Here is a 19,914-nt window from a genome sequence, read left to right on the forward strand (position 1 = left end):
CAAATTAATAAATCGATGGAATATTTTTTATCCAAAAAGATGGCAAGTACCAATAAATAGACATAAGACTAAAGTTATAAAAACTGCCTCAAAATAATGGAAAATGAAATGATGGGATTATTATTTATTTTTTAAATGTTAAAATTGAAAGCAATGACTAAACTAAAACAAGGCTAAATTTAAACTTTACATTTTGATCTGGTAAAATTAGGCTAGCTATGAATTGTTGTGCATGTGCATGAAAATCACTATTGGAGCTGAGTGAAAGTGGATTTTCAAACTTAATAAAAACAGGCAGCATGATCCTTTTGATCATTTTTAAATGGCACCCATCCAAAGACAGGAACACATCTATGGAAGAGTTAAAAAGACCATTAAGGGTCTTTATAAAAAAAGAAAAAAAAATTTAATCTCACCTTCCTGAGGTATTGTGTAACAGTGTTGGAGCACTTTTGTTACATTCTCCATCAGGATGATCACACACTGCTTCAGTGATATGGACGGGTGGGCTCTGGGGAGGCCAATCTGTGTTCCATTATGTGTTTTTCTGTCCAGGTGTGTTTTCACTGCATTGACAGTGTGTTTGGGATCATTGTTATTACTGAAAAATTAAGCTGTTCATCAATCAGATGTTTTCCAGATGGTATTGCATAGTGGCTTCAAATCTGTTGATAATTTTCTTTGTTCATAATTCCATCAGTTTTGACATGATCTCCAACAATACTCGCTGAATTGTAGCCTCAAACCACAACAGAGCCTTCACCATGTTTTACAGATTGCTGTAGATTAGGGGTGGGACATATAGCCTCAAAACTGAAATGATATTTCAAGAAAATTGCAAAATGTTAAATAACGCTATAGCATAACTGCTCAGTACTTTAGTTAAACAATAATAAAAAATGATTTAACATTTTATTTTGTCAACAAAATAACACAGTCTGAGAAGTTTAGCTCAGCAAAACAAAGTTTTAGCCGCTAAACGTTATTCACAGTAATTTCACGGTAAACTTTAAAGGTTAAGTAAGAAATAGAAGAGGATTTCTTTTCGTACATCCTTTGAGACCTGTTAGTTGTGTCAAACATGTAGGTGGTGTTTGTGTAACAGCAGTATAAGGGGCATGTTTATCGGGGGGCACCATATGTTGCTGTGCCACTCCAGCCCTTAATCCTTGTCTTTACTGTCTTATCTGGTTGCCTTCTCTGATAGCCTTGGGACGGATGGTGGGGGCCTGGAAACACCGTCCAACGCTCTGATTACTGCTTTGTGTTTGCCCTATCAAGTAGTAATTGACGAATGCGAGGAGCTAAATTCACTATTACTATCTCAAGGCCGCGCAGGAAAAGATATACCAACGCACTCACACACACACACACACACACACACACACACACACACACACACACACACACACACACACACACACACACACACACATAAAAATCCTTCCCCCCACCCTCCCTCGTGCATTAACATCACGAGGGTATTTCACAGACTTATCTGATAATGCCAGATAGTAGTATTGCCATATACCCCATTGACATAGTAATTTTATGTGTGTGTGTGTGTGCCCTATTTGTCCACTATACTACAAAAAGCCTTTTAAGTAGATTTTAGCTATTGCAGGAGCTTTAAATAAGCATAACACAATAATGGAATGTTGGTCCACATTCACGCTTATCCCACATGACATCAACTGTGAGGGCGGTTAACTCTTTAACCCTTGAACGACTACTAGAAGTACCTACATGACCTACTACCTAGGCCATGTATTTTAAGTTTTGGTGGTTTTCAATTTATTTCTGGACTTGTGAAACAATTTACGTTCTAGTTCTAACATTTAGTCTTCTGAGTTTTGTTATTTAAATTCCTAGTTGTTAATCCTGTAATGGTGCAAGTTGCCTCTCCTGTCACAGGCTCCTTCTTTTGTCTAGTCAGCCTTTATCTCTGTATTTGTTTACCTTTGGTCTGTGTCCAGTTTCATGTTAAGGTCATAGTGTGCATCTGATTATCTTCTTAGTTTCTAATATTTAATTATCCTCTCCTGTGGTCCCAGGTGAGTGTCGTCTCCTCCTCCAGTCATGTCTTTGTGTTGTGTTACTCTGTTCCTGTGTCTCAAGTCTGGGTCTCTTTGTCTGAGTTTGTTATTTTTCCTGTCTTATTTTGATAGTTCCTTGTTTCGTGTGCATTATGTTCAGTTCTGCTTCCTGTCTTGCGTCACTTACATTCCTTCAGCCATGTCCCCCAGGTGTGTCCTCTCTGCCCTGATTCCCTCCTGTCTCCTTATTGTCTGAGTCTAGTTTTGGTGACGTTGTCATCATACCTTTCCCATGTGTGTGTTCGGTTTTATAACTTCTAAGTGCTTAATTCCTGGTTAGTCTGACTTTTTGTATTGCTGTATTTTGCTGCCCAAGCTCAGGCAATAAAATGCTGGTCTGAATTCAGTCCTGTCTCCAAGTCTGCAATTGGATCTGCACACTGACACATGACAACTGAAGCTCTTTTCTGAACCAAGCAGTTTCTGTCTCACTTCAGGCCTGCTTATAGAACAGAATGACTGGGTTTGCATCTGAAGTCAGTGGGGGTGGTCTTTGCCTAACCTATAAACCAAGAATCTATTCTAATGGTCTTCAAAATATGTCTTTATTGTTATGTACTGAGGTATCAAAACTCATCATTAAGGCTACAGCGTTCGTCAATATAATCTTTTTGGGAGAAAGCGTTAAATGGTAGAAACACAGAAACTGAACAGACTTCGAGAAGGACACTGTTTTCATTATGACACCATTAAAAAAAGGATAACGGCGCTTTGATTAATGGCATCTCGTTCAAGACTGAATGAGCATACAAAACATACCGAGTGACAATGACTGATTGACTAGGCTGGTTTGCCTCCTACTGATGCAGTGATCCAGACTCACATGGGATCCCTGCGCAACACGGAGTTGTCCATCTTTTTCGGAAAAGAGGATTTTGTCACCTCGAGGCTAATGCTGTGTCTCATTAAAGGTCTGAGAGGTGCGTCTGAGAGGTAAAGCATTCCCATTTCTGTCTATACAGAGATTAAAGCACTTGGCATTGCAAGCTTTCTAAAAACACCCTGCAAATAGCTCAAGAAGAAAAGAATAACAGTGGAGAGTGTTAATGGAAAATGAAGCCGGAGGCAGTGTTCTGGCTAAACAGAAAAGAAATGGCTGTTTAATTGGAGGGTGGTGAAAGACAGTGTTAAAGGAGAGCAAAAACAACTAAAGGAAAATCTTTAACTTGTCTCCCTTGGGAAAACATTGCTAAATATTACTGTGGCAATATTAAAGGAATAAGGACTGTCTGTTTCAGTGAATGAAATGGTGTAACTGTAAAGCGACAGAAGTGCATATTGATTGCATGCATTCATACTTTCTCAGCTTATCTGAGGAAAGAACAGACAAACAGAACTACATACATTTGTAAGGGTCCATAATTTGGGGCGTCACATTTATTATTTCACAAACAAGCCTTTGATTTGTCGCCTTCTCGGGCAACTTCCTAAGATGTTTTCCTTCTTTGCACTTCGGCGTCTTTTCTCCCAGTTTTAATTGCATTAGCACTGAATTAAACCCTCCATGCTGCTTTTACATGAGTGAGGATGATGCAACTTGCTTGCTTACTTGCCTCCTCTGATGAGCCGTGACTGATGATCTCTACCCGGTTTGGCTGCTAAGAGATGATTTGTGAATGTGGAACAATGTGTAAACTATGGAGCCAAGGCCCAAATCATCTGCTAAAATGGGCTTTGCTACAGATTATGTCTGTCATTTGGTCTACGACCCTGGCTTATAGATTATAGATAGCTTTGGCTTTATTTGATCAGTTTGGTGGCACACAGGCAAGACCATGCATGTGTACACATGCTGTCGGGCAGCTACAAAATTAGAGCTATGGTTTACAGCAAATAATTTTCTATCTGTCATTTTCTTTTTGCTCTGTTTTTTTTTCTTTCTTTTTTTTTTATAAACATATTTCTTACTTTTTTGGTCAGAAATATTTCTATAAACTAAAAGTCTCATTTTCCCAAGGTTGGCATTTTTAATCACAAACCAGACAGGAAGTGATTGGAATGATTTAAAAAAAAAGAAAAAAAGAAGAAGCTGTGGACTAGGCCCTGATATACACTCTTTATGTCTTTTTTCCCCTGCTGTGACAAACTGTGGATGGGATTTGAAGATTTCCGAAGGTTTATCTTTCCACAGGGCCTCCAGATCTAGTGTGGTGATTTGTAGGAAATGCTCTGCTGCCTGCTAATTTCCTCCTGATTGTCGATGACAGCCTGCCAGCCAGGCCTGTGATTGGAAAATCGTGACAGGGTACATAATGGATGGTGAGCTCAGATAAATATGATTGTGTGAGTGAACTCTTGGCTATTTATATGTGAGCAGATGCTTTTTAAAATCAGATCTTGTGCAAATTGGAGACCATTGAAGGGGTCAAAATGTGTGCAGGGTGAACAAACCCTCTAATGCATCAGAGATCTCTGCAATCACTGTACAATACTCTCAGTACAGAACTCCTGCCTGTTTTATGAACTTGTGACAGGTAACATTTGCTGGATTCCTAAAGTAATTCTGGAGTTCTTAAGGAAGCTGAATCACGTGTGTGAGCTTGAGAAAATGACTTGAGTAGAAAAAATCAGCCAAAAAATCATGTCTGGGTGATGTCTTATGCACTGAAAAAAAGGGATTGGCCAACTCTTGGATTTACGTAAGCATCTTGCGTGTATTTAACATAAGTGCCTCATGCTTTAAAGTTAAGTGTAACTATATAGTGTAGAAACTACATGATCTGCAGAGAGGCTAGATTAAATTGTTCATATCATGTTCGAGTGAAGTAAGTCAATAACTTTCAGTCTCGTATGCTTTGGATCGTGGTTTCAGGAAGGTATCCATCTCAGTCAAATCGAGTAGCCTCCACTACGTTTTTTGGTATACTGAAAAAAGTAAATTCGGTGTTTTTTACATTAAAAAAAGTCTAACTTGTAATTTAAACACAATAATTTCATGCTTCTATGAACGTAATTAAATCATGAAGGATCTGTACGAAATTCAACAACTTAATTTGTCCTTGTTGAGATGACATGATACAATCTAGTAAGAGTGGTTAGTTGCTGGACTCATGAAATTCACAAGATCGCACGAGATGTCAAACTGTAGGAAAATCACTGGCGTTATAAGAGGCAGACAACTACGACACACCACGTGCATGCTATTGCTATTTATTGTGAATTAACCTGTCAAGGACAAAAACGTACAAAAAAATTCTGCATCAAGCCTTGAAATCATAGCTTTCCTACTTTTGTTAAGTCTGGATTGGTGGCATTGTGGTTAGTGCTGTTGCTTCACAGTAAGAAGATCCTGGGTTCAAATCCACAATCTGGCTAGTTTGCACTGGTTTCTCTCTGGGTATTCTGGTTTCTTCCCACAGTTAAAAGTTGTGCAGTTGTTAGAGTTAGGTTAATTGATGATTCTAAATTACCTGTCAATGTAAGTGCAAATGGTTGTTTGTGACAGACTTGTGAGTTGTCTAGGGTGTACCCTGCCTAACAATTCAGGGTTATTTCCCAGCCCCCCTGCAACCAGGATAAAGATAGGATGTTAGTTGTTGTAGATCCATTAAATTTTTTATCTTAACCAGACTCTAGACTTTGTTGAACATTATGTAATATGAAGACAACATGTAGTATTTAAATGAGCAAGTAGTATTGGGGTAAATGTTATTAATTGGTGTTGAAATAAAATGACAAAATTGTGAAGGATTAAAATATTTCAAGAGCTCAACTTACTTCATCTAAACATGTTTCAATCGCGTTTTATGAACATGTTTATTGAATATGAAAAAGTTGTGTTGATTGAACACAATTGTTTAAGTTTCTGCCAAAGCAGAACATTTGTGTGCAACCAATGTCCACTATTGAATCAAGTAAATCCAACATGGCCTTTTTTCAGTGTGGTGTTGGCACCAGGAGCTTTGGGTCCTTGAGGTAATGGGGTAGTGCCTCTGTGGATCCGGCTTGGTGTGGCGTATCTCGTGAATGCTTGATTGGATCTGGATAAGGGGACTTTGGAGACAGTTTGGAGTCAGTGTCTGGGGCTCTTTATGATGTCTGCTGAGCTGCTCTGAACAAATTTTGCCAAAGCCAGTTTTCCTGAATTAGGGTGCATCTTTCTATGAGGGGTTATCTAACATCAGTGTTCAGGTTCAGTACATGTCAAATAAACATCCACACAAATGCCAGGGCCTGAGCCTTCCTGGCAGAGCATAACACTGTAAGGAGATAATCAAGGTGGTTTTAATGTTAATTCGCATATAGTGAAATCATATGCTGTCATGTATGAGCCTGAATGAATTGAGAGGATATTCACCAGTCAACGGTCTCCAGTTAACTAAATGAGAACATGGATCCTTCCTCTGGTCGTTCAAGTTGTCAGGTTTAAAAGTAAGTTGTGTGAATTTTACACGTTATGAGAAGTTGGGCCTATTAAGGGATATCATTTTGCAATGTCAACCATGAACAAGTTTTCAGTCCATTATAGGGCTAACACAGAGAGACAGAAACCAAAAATTCTCACTTTCAAACCTACTGCCAATCATCTGTTAACCTACCAGGGCTAAGCTGCCCACCTTCACCAAATAAGAACATGTAAATTAAATGCTATCAGATATTTATGATATTTATGTCACCTTTCAACAGCAAAATTCTGAAAAAATAACGGTATGTCTTTTTTATGAGTTCACAGCACAGCACTCCCTTCACTAGCAGCTGAATACATGAACAGAAGTGCAACAAACTTTCAAAGCACCCTGAAGACTAAAGCACCTGTTTCAACAACATTGAAATTAAAAATTGCTATAAACATTGTCATTCCCTCAAATATGTTAACATTAACTGTTTATTAGCAGTTATCCTCATTAGCTGTCTGTTAAATTATTATTGAGATAGCTAGCAGCTATGGTTGGAGCTAAGGTAGGAGCAACATAGCATGCTATTGATATTGTTAATTTTACAGATTTAACATTTATTGTGTTGTTTGTGCCTAAAAAGTGTCAGCTTTCTCTTAAAATCCAAGATTGAAGTTGAGAAGAGTCTACAAGCTGCTAGAGAGAAACAGTGAAAGTCTACCTTAACTGATTAGCAACATAAATATGGTACCAAGTAGAGCTGGGCGATATAAGATTTTTTCATATCACGATATGTTTTTTTCATTTCAGGCGATAACGATATCTATCACGATATAAGCCAAATAACTATATTTGTAAGATTTAAATGTGCCGTTGCTCACAAGTAAAATGTGAAATAATCAGCAGCTTGTTTTGATTTAAATATTTATTTCCCATAATAAGTTCAACAGGGTAGATGTACTTAAGGAACATGAGACTTTTTCAGATAAATAAAGGCAAATATTGCAAACTACACAAAAGGCAGCCGCTAAAGCGTTTAAGTTTCAAAATAGAACAAACAAAACAGACTACTTCTAAAAATAAATCTTATTTTGTTTTACAGAAGATCAGACAAAACTGACTAACTTTTGTCAATATCAAATAAACTGAGAACTAAAAGGAAATTCTCAATCTCTCCTTGTTGTATAGCTTAGCTTTTCAAACAGTTTTAACAGTTACTTTAGTCTGACAAAAGCCGAATGACGAATTAGCGCTTCCAGTCAGAGATTGAGCATGCACCGCTTTATTGTATTTCCAGACTTGCTTTCGGCACAATTTGCAGTGCGCGCTACTCTGTTTTTTGTCAGACTTGAAATAGCCGAAATACCTTCATACTACGGAACTTCTATGGCTTTTCCGTTCAACAATCTCTCCAGCATTGGAACCATCATCATCTGTTTTCTCTTTGGTAACCTTCGGTCACGCTCTCAGTTGATTTTTCTGTAGTCGGCACACTCATTTCCTCCATTACCCGGGCGGCACGGCGGCTGGCTGCTTCCCAAACAAATACACATATGCGGCTTGGCACTTGTGCTGTACGTAACAAGTCACGTGACGTGACGCTGCGGCTGTGATTGGTTCGGCTCTGCGCTACTTAATTTGGATTGGCTGTTCTTCTTTTTTTTTTTTTTTTAAGAGGACAAGAGAGATGAGGCCTATTGCAATAGTTTAACTTTTCTATCGAGAAAAAGTTATTTCGCAATACATATCGTTATCGTTCTATCGCCCAGCTCTAGTACTAAGTCATCATAAGCACCGGAAATAAACAGGGATATATACTGAAAACATTTAATATATTATATAAAAAAAGCCTCTTGACTTTGTAATTTCTTTTGCAATGGTATCAAAAGTGGTATTTTTCTGGGTATTTCTGTTGATTATAATATTGTGACAGCTATTGTTATAGTTAATCTGTTTAACTATGTTTAAACCTTAGTGAGGTCAACAATATTAAGAAAAAAATATATAATTATATATTTTTAGGTATACTTTTAACACCATCAGATGATTTTAAAGGGTAAAGTAATTATCTGCTCTTGAAGAGTGATGTTTTTGTCCAAAAATTCATTGTGAAGATCAGAATGGTTTGCAATAGGCAATGAATTTTTAAGAAATGACCAAAGTCATTAGAAATAATTTCAAATGGATTCCCCATGTAAAATTTGTGAATCTGGATGCAATGCCATTAGTTGCAAAGGATGATTATGTGACTTTGTCTTAGTGTTTCCACAAATGGAGTCTTTTGTGGTTATTATTATTTTTTGTCAAGTGCTCTCTCTCTCTCTCTCTCTCTCTCTCTCTCTCTCACACACACACACACACACACACACACACACACACACACACACACACACACACACACACACACACACACACACACACACGCAAAGATGTAGACATTCACACAATGTCAAACAATCCAATTAGCTGCCATCTAGTCAATTGGGGTAATTACCCAGAGACTATTAAGTCATTTTCTCCCTGTGCACTATCACAACTGTAATTATGGCAAAGCAACAATGATGTGCAATTACAGTTCACTCTCATTGCTCTGCAGTGACGTGATGTCATAAAGATGGCCGAGGGAGTGAGATGATCGAGAGTTGCAGTATATAACACTAACGTGGAGAGAAACTCCATTGTGGAACAAAGACAATCTCAGTCAGCGATAGCAGGATAGAGGATCCTCAAGGGGACTTGTGAGTCCCGTTCTGTCTCTTCATAAACATCTCATAATCAATGGCAGAATATAAAGTAATCCATCTTCTCTGGCCTGTAAACGGTTGACATTTTCCCTTTATTAAAGCTGTGAGATGAAACACAAGATTTTAACGATGACACGAGATGATCAATGACTCTATTGTACTCAGCTGGAGGGTACTTTATTAAGGCGGGGCATTGTCTCGTTCTTGAAAGATTTCTCTGTATTTAGGGAATGATTTCCCCGCTGGAGTTCAACTCTGGTCATTTTCGATAGCTTGCTTTTGTGCATTGCAAATAAGTGGAATAGAGCTGAGTAATGCTTCGGGACTGGTGCTGAGCTGGAGCGAGGCAGATACAGAGAGAGAGCGAGATGTAGCTTTTCTTTATTACTGTACCACTGGGTGATGAGAGAGATGTGGAAATGTGTGTTGTGTATTAGAGCACAATGGGGAAAAAAAATACCCTTTGTTAAAATGAGCCTAGTGTGGAATAGCAGGACCCATTGAAACTGTCATCAGTGTGCCTGCGCAACCACATGAGACTATTCACCATTGTTACAGTAAAACACTCTTTAGATAAAGACTCGTGAATGCAGCTTGCAATGGTGGAGCCAGAGCAGATACAGTAACAGATTACGCCACTGCCATGCACCAAGGGGAGAAAAAAAGGCTCCGTTTTTAATTAATCCTTGTTTGAATTAAGATGAAAAATTAATACTATAAGCTGGCCTTGCAGATGAGATGAGACATATATGATACAGTGTTTCATAGCTTGTTATCAAAGTATCACAGGCTCCACGAGGACAGGAGTGGTGGGCTAAGTGCTGAACCGTTAAGAAATTTTAAGTGAGAGTAACTGGGGACCAGTTGACTTGTGAAAGTAAACCTGAGAGAACAAATCAGTAGCATTGGCAGATTTCACATTTGGTTTAACAGTCTGAGGCTGAAGCTGGCAGATAGATAGATGAAGCGAGTCGGGCGGTGCTGGATGAGACACCTTTTTGCCATTTGTTTTGAGGGGTGTACTATGAAGGTTACCGAGCTATCTTCATGTTGAGGTCAGATTTTTCTGTATTAAAAAGTGCCTGGATTTTTTTTACTTCGGTCGGGAGCAGGTTATGTTCCTGCCCTGCTATCCCTGCTATCGCCGTTTTTATCATCATCTGACTGGAGTAGGCGGCACTAATGGGGCCATTTTCTGTAAACTCCCTTCTTTTGTTTGAGGGCACACCGGGCCATAACCACTGCTTTGACACCCATTATCACCAGCTGGGGTTTTAGGATTTGTCGAGCCAGCTAACTCAAAAAAAGCCCAAATGTATTGAACTTTGTTTACAGTCAAGGCCTCTGTTGGAGGAAACCTAATTGCTTCCAATATTATTATTATTATTTTTGTTTTCAGTGTGCAAAGCAGTTTATTTCTTGTTGAACACAGGACTCATAAGCTGTCCGGATAGTGAATGTCCAAAAAGCTCGCTTTATTTTTTACTTTAAGACTGCAACAACAGCAATCAGTTGATTCAGTCAGTGCCTTGTAATAACTTGTTTCATCAAATTAACAGCCCATTACTGCCCCTCAAAAAGATTCACAGCAGCAATTCTAAAGCACCGGCACTCATACAGGGAGGAGTTTGGAGAAAATGAATGGGCTAAACAAAACATCTGCAAACGCTAGCAAATCCCGCTAGAGTTTATACCACATTCATTGCCGACTATAAACTGACAGTTAATATCAATTTGAAAGCATGTTGTTTCTTCTAAAACCACAACACTGTACAGTCGGTCCCTGTGCTTTATGAATTTTATAAGTAAGGTGTATTTAAGGGCGTTGCAAGTTCCATTTAAAATGGACAACAATCGTTGGATGAGAAAATCAAAACTTCAAAAAATAGAGGATCAAGTTTTGTCACCTCACGCCAGCCACCTTGCAGTTCATGTCCTTGTCTGTCCAAACTTGAACTCTGGACGTCCTAGGAGTGATGTAATGTAATTAGGCCACAGTGAACTTTAACTTTTGATGACCAGAATCTAACCAGTTCATCCTAGAGTTCAAGCAGCAAATTTGAAGAAATTCCCTCAAGGCTATGTGAGAGATATGGTTTTGCTGGCGTGGAAGCATAAAAAATGATAATGGAGAAGGTCTGTGAGCTTAATTCAGCGGTGGAGCTGATACGATGACCTCGCACACCTTCTGTTATCTGTTTAATTCATGACAAAATTAATTTCTCCTCTCCTTTCCACTCCTCCCACTGTTCTCCTCAGCTTAAAAACATCTGGAGTGCACCACCACCCCCCTCTGTTAAAGCCTTTAACCCTTATTTGCTGTGCAGCAGCCCTGCGACAGACTGGTGACCTGTCCAGGGTGTACCCTGCCTCTCGCCCTATGGCAGCTAGTCTCCAGCCCCCCCCCGCGATCCCGATAAGGATAAGCAGAAGAGGATGGATGGATGGATCACTTGATCTTCCACTTTCTGTTAATAGGGCAAAACACAACAAGCCAAATGCTTGATTTCCCCTCTTCTCACTTCCTTTCTTTCATCCTCAGCCTGGAGACTTGTGAATGAAAATGAAAAAAAATATTTTTGTCGTTCATTTGCACTGCATTTCTCTCCCTAGCCTGGTGGAGACTCAGGTGGGCATGAGTATTAATAGCTTCCCTCGTTTGTGACGTCAGCTGAAATCACACATGCGGCTTTTAATGCTCAGATCCTTTATGTTAGACGCATGACTATCAGCTGCTATGTAGTCACTGCTGTAAAGCACTTGTCAGTGTAAAGCTGACAAAAAAACCCTTTCTTTCTCACCTCCTGCCTGCCTTTAAGGATCTCATCTTCAACGACGTATTCGCTTTCACGCCTTTTCTGCTTTTTGAGCCATGTTTGTCCCTGATCTAGCTGTTGCGAACCCGCTCCCCGCTTCACCTCTATCACTGTTTTATTTCCCCTCCAAATCATTCTCCTCTTTAATGTGATCATCAGACTGTTTTTCATTCTCTCTCCCCCCTGTTTTTGTTTCTCTGTGTGTATCCATGTGACTAATCTCTCTCTCTCCCTCTCTCGTTTGAGAAAAGGGCCTGTATATTCTGCCTGAAAGCTTTGTGGGGTCCTAAATGCTAAATGCCAGTCAGTCTCTGCCAGGTGCCCGCTTAATACTGGTCTCCTTGGTGATGAGGCCAGCAATCAGGCCGTTCTGCACCAGACACTGAGGGGTTTGTGATGGAGGGCTCATGTTTGTGCGACTGCACCAGTGTGTGTTTGTGTCAGCGTACAGTAGATTTGTGTGATTTATGTGTGTGTGTATATGTGTACTTGCTGACCCCCCCCACATCCCACCCCCCTGTGTAAAGACGTGTACTGTATCTGAGGGAGAGAAAGCAGCGACATGTATTCGCTCTCTCGTTATCATGTGAATGCTTTATGTTTCCCGTCAACATGCCTCTGCCAAACAAGGGGGCCCCTGTTCTCCCTGCCAGGGCTCGAGTGAACGCATGGGCCAGGCCCCAGAGCGGCGCCGTTCTTTGCTGGCACAATTCACCAAGAGTTTAGCTCCACAGACACTGCTCCTGGCCTCATCTCCATTCAGTCCATCTGTACTGGCATCTCAGCAGCCGGCGAGGAATCGGTCTGTTGGAATGAGGTTGGAAGACTCCATTCAGAAAGACTTAATGGCTGATGGAGGGCTTCATACTGATTGGCTTTAGATTATTCATGTATGATGAGGCTATATTATGATGTGCAGCATTCTGGTTTTTCTTTTTTTTAACTGTGACTAAAAAAGATGACTAAATGTCCAGTTTTGTTTTTGCATCAGCTGTTTCTGCATCATTCAAAGTCATGTTGTGTGACACTTTTATTAGTCAAATATAAAGTATGAGTTCACATGTGTAAATTGGGGATTCTTATTTCTGCCAAAAAACAAATACACTGAAGCAACTGCAGTTTTTTTCTCTTCCTTAGCAACAAAACAATTAAGGAAATGGTGATCAGTTCATGATTACAGTTTGTGTAGAAAAGAATGACCAGTGGATGACAGTGCAACTCCCTAGCATTACTCTCCCACACGTGGCTCTTGACTCGGCTTTGCTTCCTCTTTTAATGAGTTTAGTTCAGCTTTGGACCTGGTTGTGTCCTCAGCTGATTGACAGGTAGATACGTTCTTCATTTATTTATTTTTGTGTCAGGCAGACAGGCCAGATATAACTTCCATCATGTCTGAGAGCCTGCTCAGCAGTCAGGTGTGAGGTCTTATCAGTGTCCTCAGCTGACTTTGGAGGCAGTAGGAAGCCCAGCAGTAGTCATGTGTCATAAACAATGCCCAGACAAAAGGTGGCTTGAGCAGGACACTCATCAGTGTCTACAGGATTTCTAGGAAGCTAGGCTATCACTTCTGAGCACAGCACAAGGCAGTCCATTACATGTCTTGTATTGCATTGAGTTTAGCTTGTGTATATCCCAAGCTTTTTTACCTTTATTACAAGTTATTATGAGAAATAACTGTCAGAGCTTCAACTGTATCTTCACTAGTGTCATCTTTAGTGAGGTTTAAATAAAGTTATTTTAATAGAATCTGCAATTTAATTGTGTCCCAAAAAAGGCAATGAGGCAAGGGTCCTTAAAGAATAATAATATATAAAAAAAATAAAAACAGTCGAGCCAATTCTGATTCCTTAATCAGCTCCCAGGATGATTTAAGCGTCAAAGACAGAAAGATTTTCCCTAAAATCAAACGTGTGCTCGGAGGAGAACCACCAAGCAGATGGCCTTGTCCATTATCATCATCTGCCTGCTGATACATTACAAGGAGGCTCCCTACATCGAAGCTGGGTGTCTGGCTGCTGTTGTGCCATTGATCGGGCCGACCGATTCTGACTCTTTGCCACCATAGGTGGAGAGTTAGAGGTCAGCCCCGTGGTCTGAGCTCTCAAATCTCACTGGGACCAATTTAACGGCCGAAATAGCCAAAGGTGCTAAGAGCACAACTACCTGTGCTCACGCAAATCAAAGGTTTCAGTGTGTGCTGGGACAGGGATATGTAAGTGTAAGTGCGTTTGTATGAGTGTGTGTGTAGGGAGGTTTTTTTTGATGCATGATTCTTCATGCATGTGTGCATTCTGTTGGAAAGTGCTTGCATAAGCAACACTGAGACTTCGGTGAGCGATTGTGTGCAGCTCACGCATACTTATTATGTAGATATAAGTATGCGATGGTGAATAATACCTCGAGAAGGCTGTGAATGACTCTGCTGGTGTTAAAGTGTTATGTATTATAAAGACCATGAGTTGAAGTGGCCTGAGCAGGTATAGGTGACCTGAATATCTGAAGCTTTTTCAGGGTATTATGGCCTGTCTAGGGCCAGACCACAAAATAAGGGTGATCCATCCTCGTCAGACCCCAAGCAGCCACATCGCACAATTGATAAAGTTTGACAATGATTGATTTACAACATGTTAATTTGTCAGGCTCCTTTTTTAGTGTCAAATAATCTAATATCTCGAGGATTTACCAAACTAACCTAATCAAAAGAATCAAACCAAATGACAACAACTTGGCTCCCTAACTATGAAAACAGGAGAAAACTATAACCAAACAAAAAGGCAGTCCACCCCTACATAGGATGAGTGAAAAACAGTCCATCGTGGTGTCATCATATAATTCATCTCCAGCTAGTTAGCCAATCTGTATGGTCTGTCCTCTGGATCAGTCACGGAGAGGCATCTCCACACTAAGATTTGCATATTAGACAACATTATGACAGCAGTCGTGACAAGGGTTTGAGCTGAAAACTGTAGGAATGGCTAACATAGATTACATGGTATAAAACACAGATTTATCATGAGCCTGCTGTTTTGTATAGAATTCATTATATCTCTTTGATCAGGACACAAACTTTAGCACATTTCAGAATGAATAGAGATGAATTAACATTTTCACTACTTCCTGATCAAGTTTTTTGAACCCTTAATCTAACCCTTAATTCGAGGACTCAAATACACCGCTTGGACCATCATAAGCACACAAAAGTGACTGATTTCAGCTCTTTAAGGACACAGTCTATCGCCTCCTTCCTCATAATCAAGGTGTAACACAGTAAGGGGAATTGTTGAAAAGAATATATCAATGGGCCAATAGGCTCGACTATAGGAGCACAGGGGTGTGTTCAAATGAGACACAGAGACAAGAATGTAACTCAAAAGAACCAGCCAACTTTAGTGACATAAACCATAAGGTTGACAAGCACAGGTTAAAGACACTTTACAATGGTAGAAAGGAAACTTACAAAAATTAAAAGAAAAGTAAAACACAAACTACTAAAGCAATGACTTGGCCAAGTGTTATTTTTGGTTTTCAATGTTCGGGTTTCAATGCTCGGGTTTCAATGCTCGGGTGCACCCTAGTAACCTGACTCCTTAACTCTTATAGAAACAGATTACACAAATCCAATGCACATTCAAATGAAAATTTCACACTCTTTTCACATGTGGAGAATGCTCTACACAACAGCTCATTATTTAAAGTCCCAAATAAAAAATGTCCAAGGGGTAAAGTCCAAAAAATTCCCAGGGTGTGAAAGAAAATAGGGATGAAAGAATGTCAGTCAGTGGTCTTATGTATAACCAGCTGTGCGTGAAAGTGTGAGTGATACAGTCCTACCACACCGCAAGGTGCAGCAGATCATCAAGTGGAAAAGAAGCGAATCTCAGTCTCTCTAAGTCCAGGTGGGAAGGCTCGCCATCTATTTCACCGGAGGAATCCACCTCAGGAACAATTCAGCATACAAAAAAAACCTGACCTGTCAACAGACAGGGTCAGAAGAGCAATTCAAATATTAATTATGCTGTTCTAGCTATAATTCACAACTTAGGATTTTGTTTAAATCACATTCAACATAAATTTGCAATAAAAATACTCAATTTTGCAAAAATAAAACATCTCTCTTACATAAACTATGCATTAAACCAAGTAAAGTCAGTGCATATGCATATATGTCGCATATGCGACAATTATTAATCAAACAATTGAGATTAATTCAGTTTCTCAACGATAAAATGTGAAACAGACATGAACTAACTGAGACATACAACATGTGCTCACCGATCTCAGCGCATCACGGCCGAAGACAATGGCATAGTGTCTCTCGGTCGGAAAATGCAGGGCTCTAAATAACGTAACAGGACATGTTTTCTCTTTAATAACCGTAATACGACATGAAGGAAAAATAAACATAAGTTGCGCTTCAAGTGTTACCTTACTTCTGGAAGCAGATTGAGATGAACTTCCAGGCAGTTGATAGCAACCAGAGCTAACAAAGGCTAACAGTTTAGCTCCACGCGGTACTTTTTAAAGTCACCAGAAAAATGCAGCATTTGCCTGCTTACTCACTGTGGCTACTTTTAACATGAAAGGTAGCTGATAACCAGTGAACTTATGTGCAACACAGTTGGTTGCAACTTATATCTAATACTTTTTTTCCAGCTCAAAAGCTTCAGTCTCTCTTTTCTCCTGCCAGCACGCGACTACCTCCACACATAGCAGCAAACACAGAGCACGTAGGTGGGACATACAGCGGCAGACTGCTCTCCCATTGGTCAAAACATACTGGGACCTGTGCATTTCGATTGGTTGGGCAGGCTGTCCATCTCTCCTCATATCAGTCCTTAAAGTGGTACCCCCATTTTATGTGGGTTACACCCTCCCCTCTTGATGGTATGCCCGTCCCTGGGCATCTGCAGGGTGGCACTGAGTTACACTGCTTTGACCTTTCCAACATAATTACTAGTTGGATCTTCAAATCCATTTAAAGAGCTAGTCAATGCCTCACTTAGGCCTTGAAAAAGAGAATTCACCACCGTTATCAGAGGATTCCCAAGTGTCACATAATGCAGTCTCTTGGGCTTTGCTTGCAATCTGTTAGAACGACGAAGAGATGGCTCAGCATCTTGAAGTCCATTATTCTGGATCATCACAGGTTCAGGCTGTTCAGTAACAGGTCTGTTCACATCACTTAATCCTTCTTCACATGCTGCATCAGAGCTCATCCCATCATCTTGAGGAGCTTCCTCAGACTGCTGCAATTCTGAACTTTGAGGAAGTCCTTTGGCTGAGTCAAGCCCATGCAGTATGTTTGCTTCAGGTGAGTTGTCACGTTCAGGTGAGTTGTCACGGTCAGGTGAGTTGTCACGGTCAGGTGAGTTGTCACGTTCAGGTACATCCTGAATCATTCCTTCACCTTCCTCTACAAGGGATTTAGTGGCAGGAGGATCAGGTGGAAGTGAAACTGTAGGCACCTCTGGTTCTGCTGATTGTCTGACCACACAAGGAGGTTTACTCAACTTGTGAGTTTCATGTACTGGGACATATACATCGGACTTTGATGTAATGAGAGGGCGAAATGTCCAATCAGATACATCATCCATATCAGAGGGAATTTCATCTTCACCCTCGACAACGGAACACTGCCTTGTTCTGGGTCTCCTGTTTGGATGGGTTTTGACTGTCTCGGGTTCTGCAGCTGCTGACAGAAATCCACATGGGAGAAGCAAGTCACGATGTAGAGTTCGCACAGGTCCATCTTTACCCTCAGGTTTAACTGTGTAGACCGGCATTTCTCCAGCTCGCTTAAGGACAATATAAACATCCGTTTCCCACTTATCTGCCAGCTTATGTTTTCCACGCAGCTTCACATTTCGTACAAGAACTCTGTCTCCACTCTGCAATGTTGATTCAACCACTCGTCGGTCAAATCTGGCTTTGTTGCGACCTGCATTCTTTTGTGCATTATTTGTGGCAATCCGGTAGCTTTCTTCCAAACGAGATTTTAGGTTACCGACGTACTGGGAATGAGTCTGCTTAGTAGCATTAGTGGGCAACCTAAAGATTAAGTCAATGGGCAGTCTTGGTTGCCTCCCAAACATCAATTCATAGGGGGAAAATCCAGTCACGTCACTCTTCGTACAATTATAAGCATGTACCAGAGACTTGACGAAGTCTCTCCAGTGGAGTTTATCTGACCGATCCAGTGTCCCAAGCATCTGGAGAAGAGTGCGGTTGAATCTCTCAACCGGATTCCCTCTAGGGTGGTAGGGGGTTGTACGCACTTTCTTCATGCCAGTAAGTTCACAGAGTTCCTTGATGGTCTTTGATTCAAAGTCAGGACCCTGATCACTAAGAAGCTTTTCGGGAAAACCATAATGGACAATGAAGTTGTCCCAGAGACACTTTGCTACAGTCTGTGCTCGTTGATTTGGAGTTGGCACTGCCACAGCATACTTTGTGAAATGGTCAGTTATGACCAATACATCTTTCGTGTTTGAGCGATCTGGCTCTATTGATAAAAAGTCCATGCACACTAGTTCGAGAGGTCTGCAGGTCTTAATGTTTATCAATGGAGCAGCTTTCTCTGGAGGCATTTTTCGACGAATACATCGCTCACAAGATTTGACCATTTTTTCTATGGTCATGTGCATTTTCGGCCAATAAAATCTGGCCCTTGCCAAGTCTACTGTTCGTTCGACTCCAAGATGGCCCATATCATGATGAAGGCTTGTAAGTGCTGTGGCTCTTAGCTCCTCAGGGAGCACAAGCTGATATGAGGTGTTGGGACCATCTTGCCGCTTACGGTAGAGCACCCCGTTCTGTATTTCAAGCCGATTTAACTCTCTGAGTAACAGGGGAAGTTCTGGTAGCTCTAACCTAAGGCTGGGAGGTGGAGTTTCGCCAGTCTCCAAGAGTACAATCACTGCATTGATAGCAGGGTCCAATGTCTGCTTTTGCCTCAACTCCTCCTCAGAAATTGAGTGGGCAATGGGAAGCCCATCCACTTGCTCCTGTTGGAAGCAGTCAGGAATAGCTGTGGACTGGTGAGTGAGGGATTCAACTAAGGTCAACCCAGAAGTGGTGGATCCAACATTAGCTACGGCTGAGGTGACCATATGGCGCTCACAAATAGCCTGAATTACATCCAAGGGAACAGTCTCTGGACTCTCAGGGTTGCTCAGATGGTACAGTGTGAACTGCCGGATTCTCTCACTCTCCTTCTTAGATGCATAATCATCCTCTGGTGGACTGTGAGGACGACGCGAGAGCGCATCAGCATCCATATTTTGTTTTCCCGCTCTGTACTGAAGACTAAATGAATAGGTGGAAAGACTGGACAGCCACCTATACCCTGTTGCATCAAGCTTTGCAGAGGTCAAGATGTATGTAAGAGGGTTGCTGTCAGTCACTACTACAAAGTCTGTACCATATAGGTAGTCAGAGAATTTTTCCGTGACTGCCCACTTAAGGGCCAAAAACTCCAGCTTATGGGCTGGGTACTTTCTCTCACTCTTTGAAAGACCACGACTTGCAAAAGCTATGACCCTGGACTGTCCATCTTGTACCTGATATAAGGCAGCACCAAGGCCAATGGTACTGGCGTCCGTATGTAAAACATATGGAAGCTGGGGGTCTGCAAATCCCAAGATTGGAGCGGAGGTTAGCTTTGCTATTATTTGGTCAAAGGCCTCCTGACATTGAGGTGTCCAACGCTGACCAAAAGGTTCCTTTGGGTTGCGATACTCTGAATTTGCGTGTGTCCTTGGCTTGTTGTTCCGCTTCCTAATTGGTGGGTAGCCCGAGGTTAGTTCGTTAAGTGGTCTGACAATGATAGAGTAGCCCTGAATAAACCTTCGATAATATCCAGCAAATCCTAAAAAGGACTGAAGTTCCTTAAGATTTGTGGGGATAGGCCAGGTCTTTAAGGCCT

At 40.9% G+C, this 19,914-nt stretch overlaps 2 protein-coding genes across 5 annotated transcripts in view; one reads left to right on the forward strand and one right to left on the reverse strand.

Annotated features, from left to right (window-relative positions):
• The window catches only part of igsf11 (immunoglobulin superfamily member 11), a 134,690-nt gene that overhangs the window by 12,215 nt on the left and 102,561 nt on the right, over window positions 1-19,914 (forward strand). The window lies entirely within an intron of this gene.
• On the reverse strand, window positions 15,258-18,511 carry LOC308401248 (uncharacterized protein; the record flags this gene model as incomplete). Of its 3 annotated transcripts, none has more annotated exons than XM_080889387.1 (3): window positions 15,258-15,960; window positions 16,263-16,326; window positions 16,421-18,511. In XM_080889387.1, the coding sequence occupies one exon, from the start codon at window positions 18,509-18,511 to the stop codon at window positions 16,913-16,915; it is 1,599 nt and encodes a 532-aa protein (XP_080745513.1). In that variant the 3' UTR covers window positions 15,258-15,960; window positions 16,263-16,326; window positions 16,421-16,912. The 3 variants fall into 3 exon arrangements, with proteins under 3 accessions (XP_080745513.1, XP_080745511.1, XP_080745512.1); XM_080889385.1 differs by having other exon boundaries at window positions 16,416-18,511; XM_080889386.1 differs by lacking the exon at window positions 16,263-16,326 and having other exon boundaries at window positions 16,416-18,511.

The sequence above is a fragment of the Rhamphochromis sp. 'chilingali' genome (genome assembly GCF_963969265.1).
Source record: "Rhamphochromis sp. 'chilingali' genome assembly, chromosome: 8".
Classification (NCBI taxonomy): Eukaryota; Metazoa; Chordata; class Actinopteri; order Cichliformes; family Cichlidae; genus Rhamphochromis; species Rhamphochromis sp. 'chilingali'.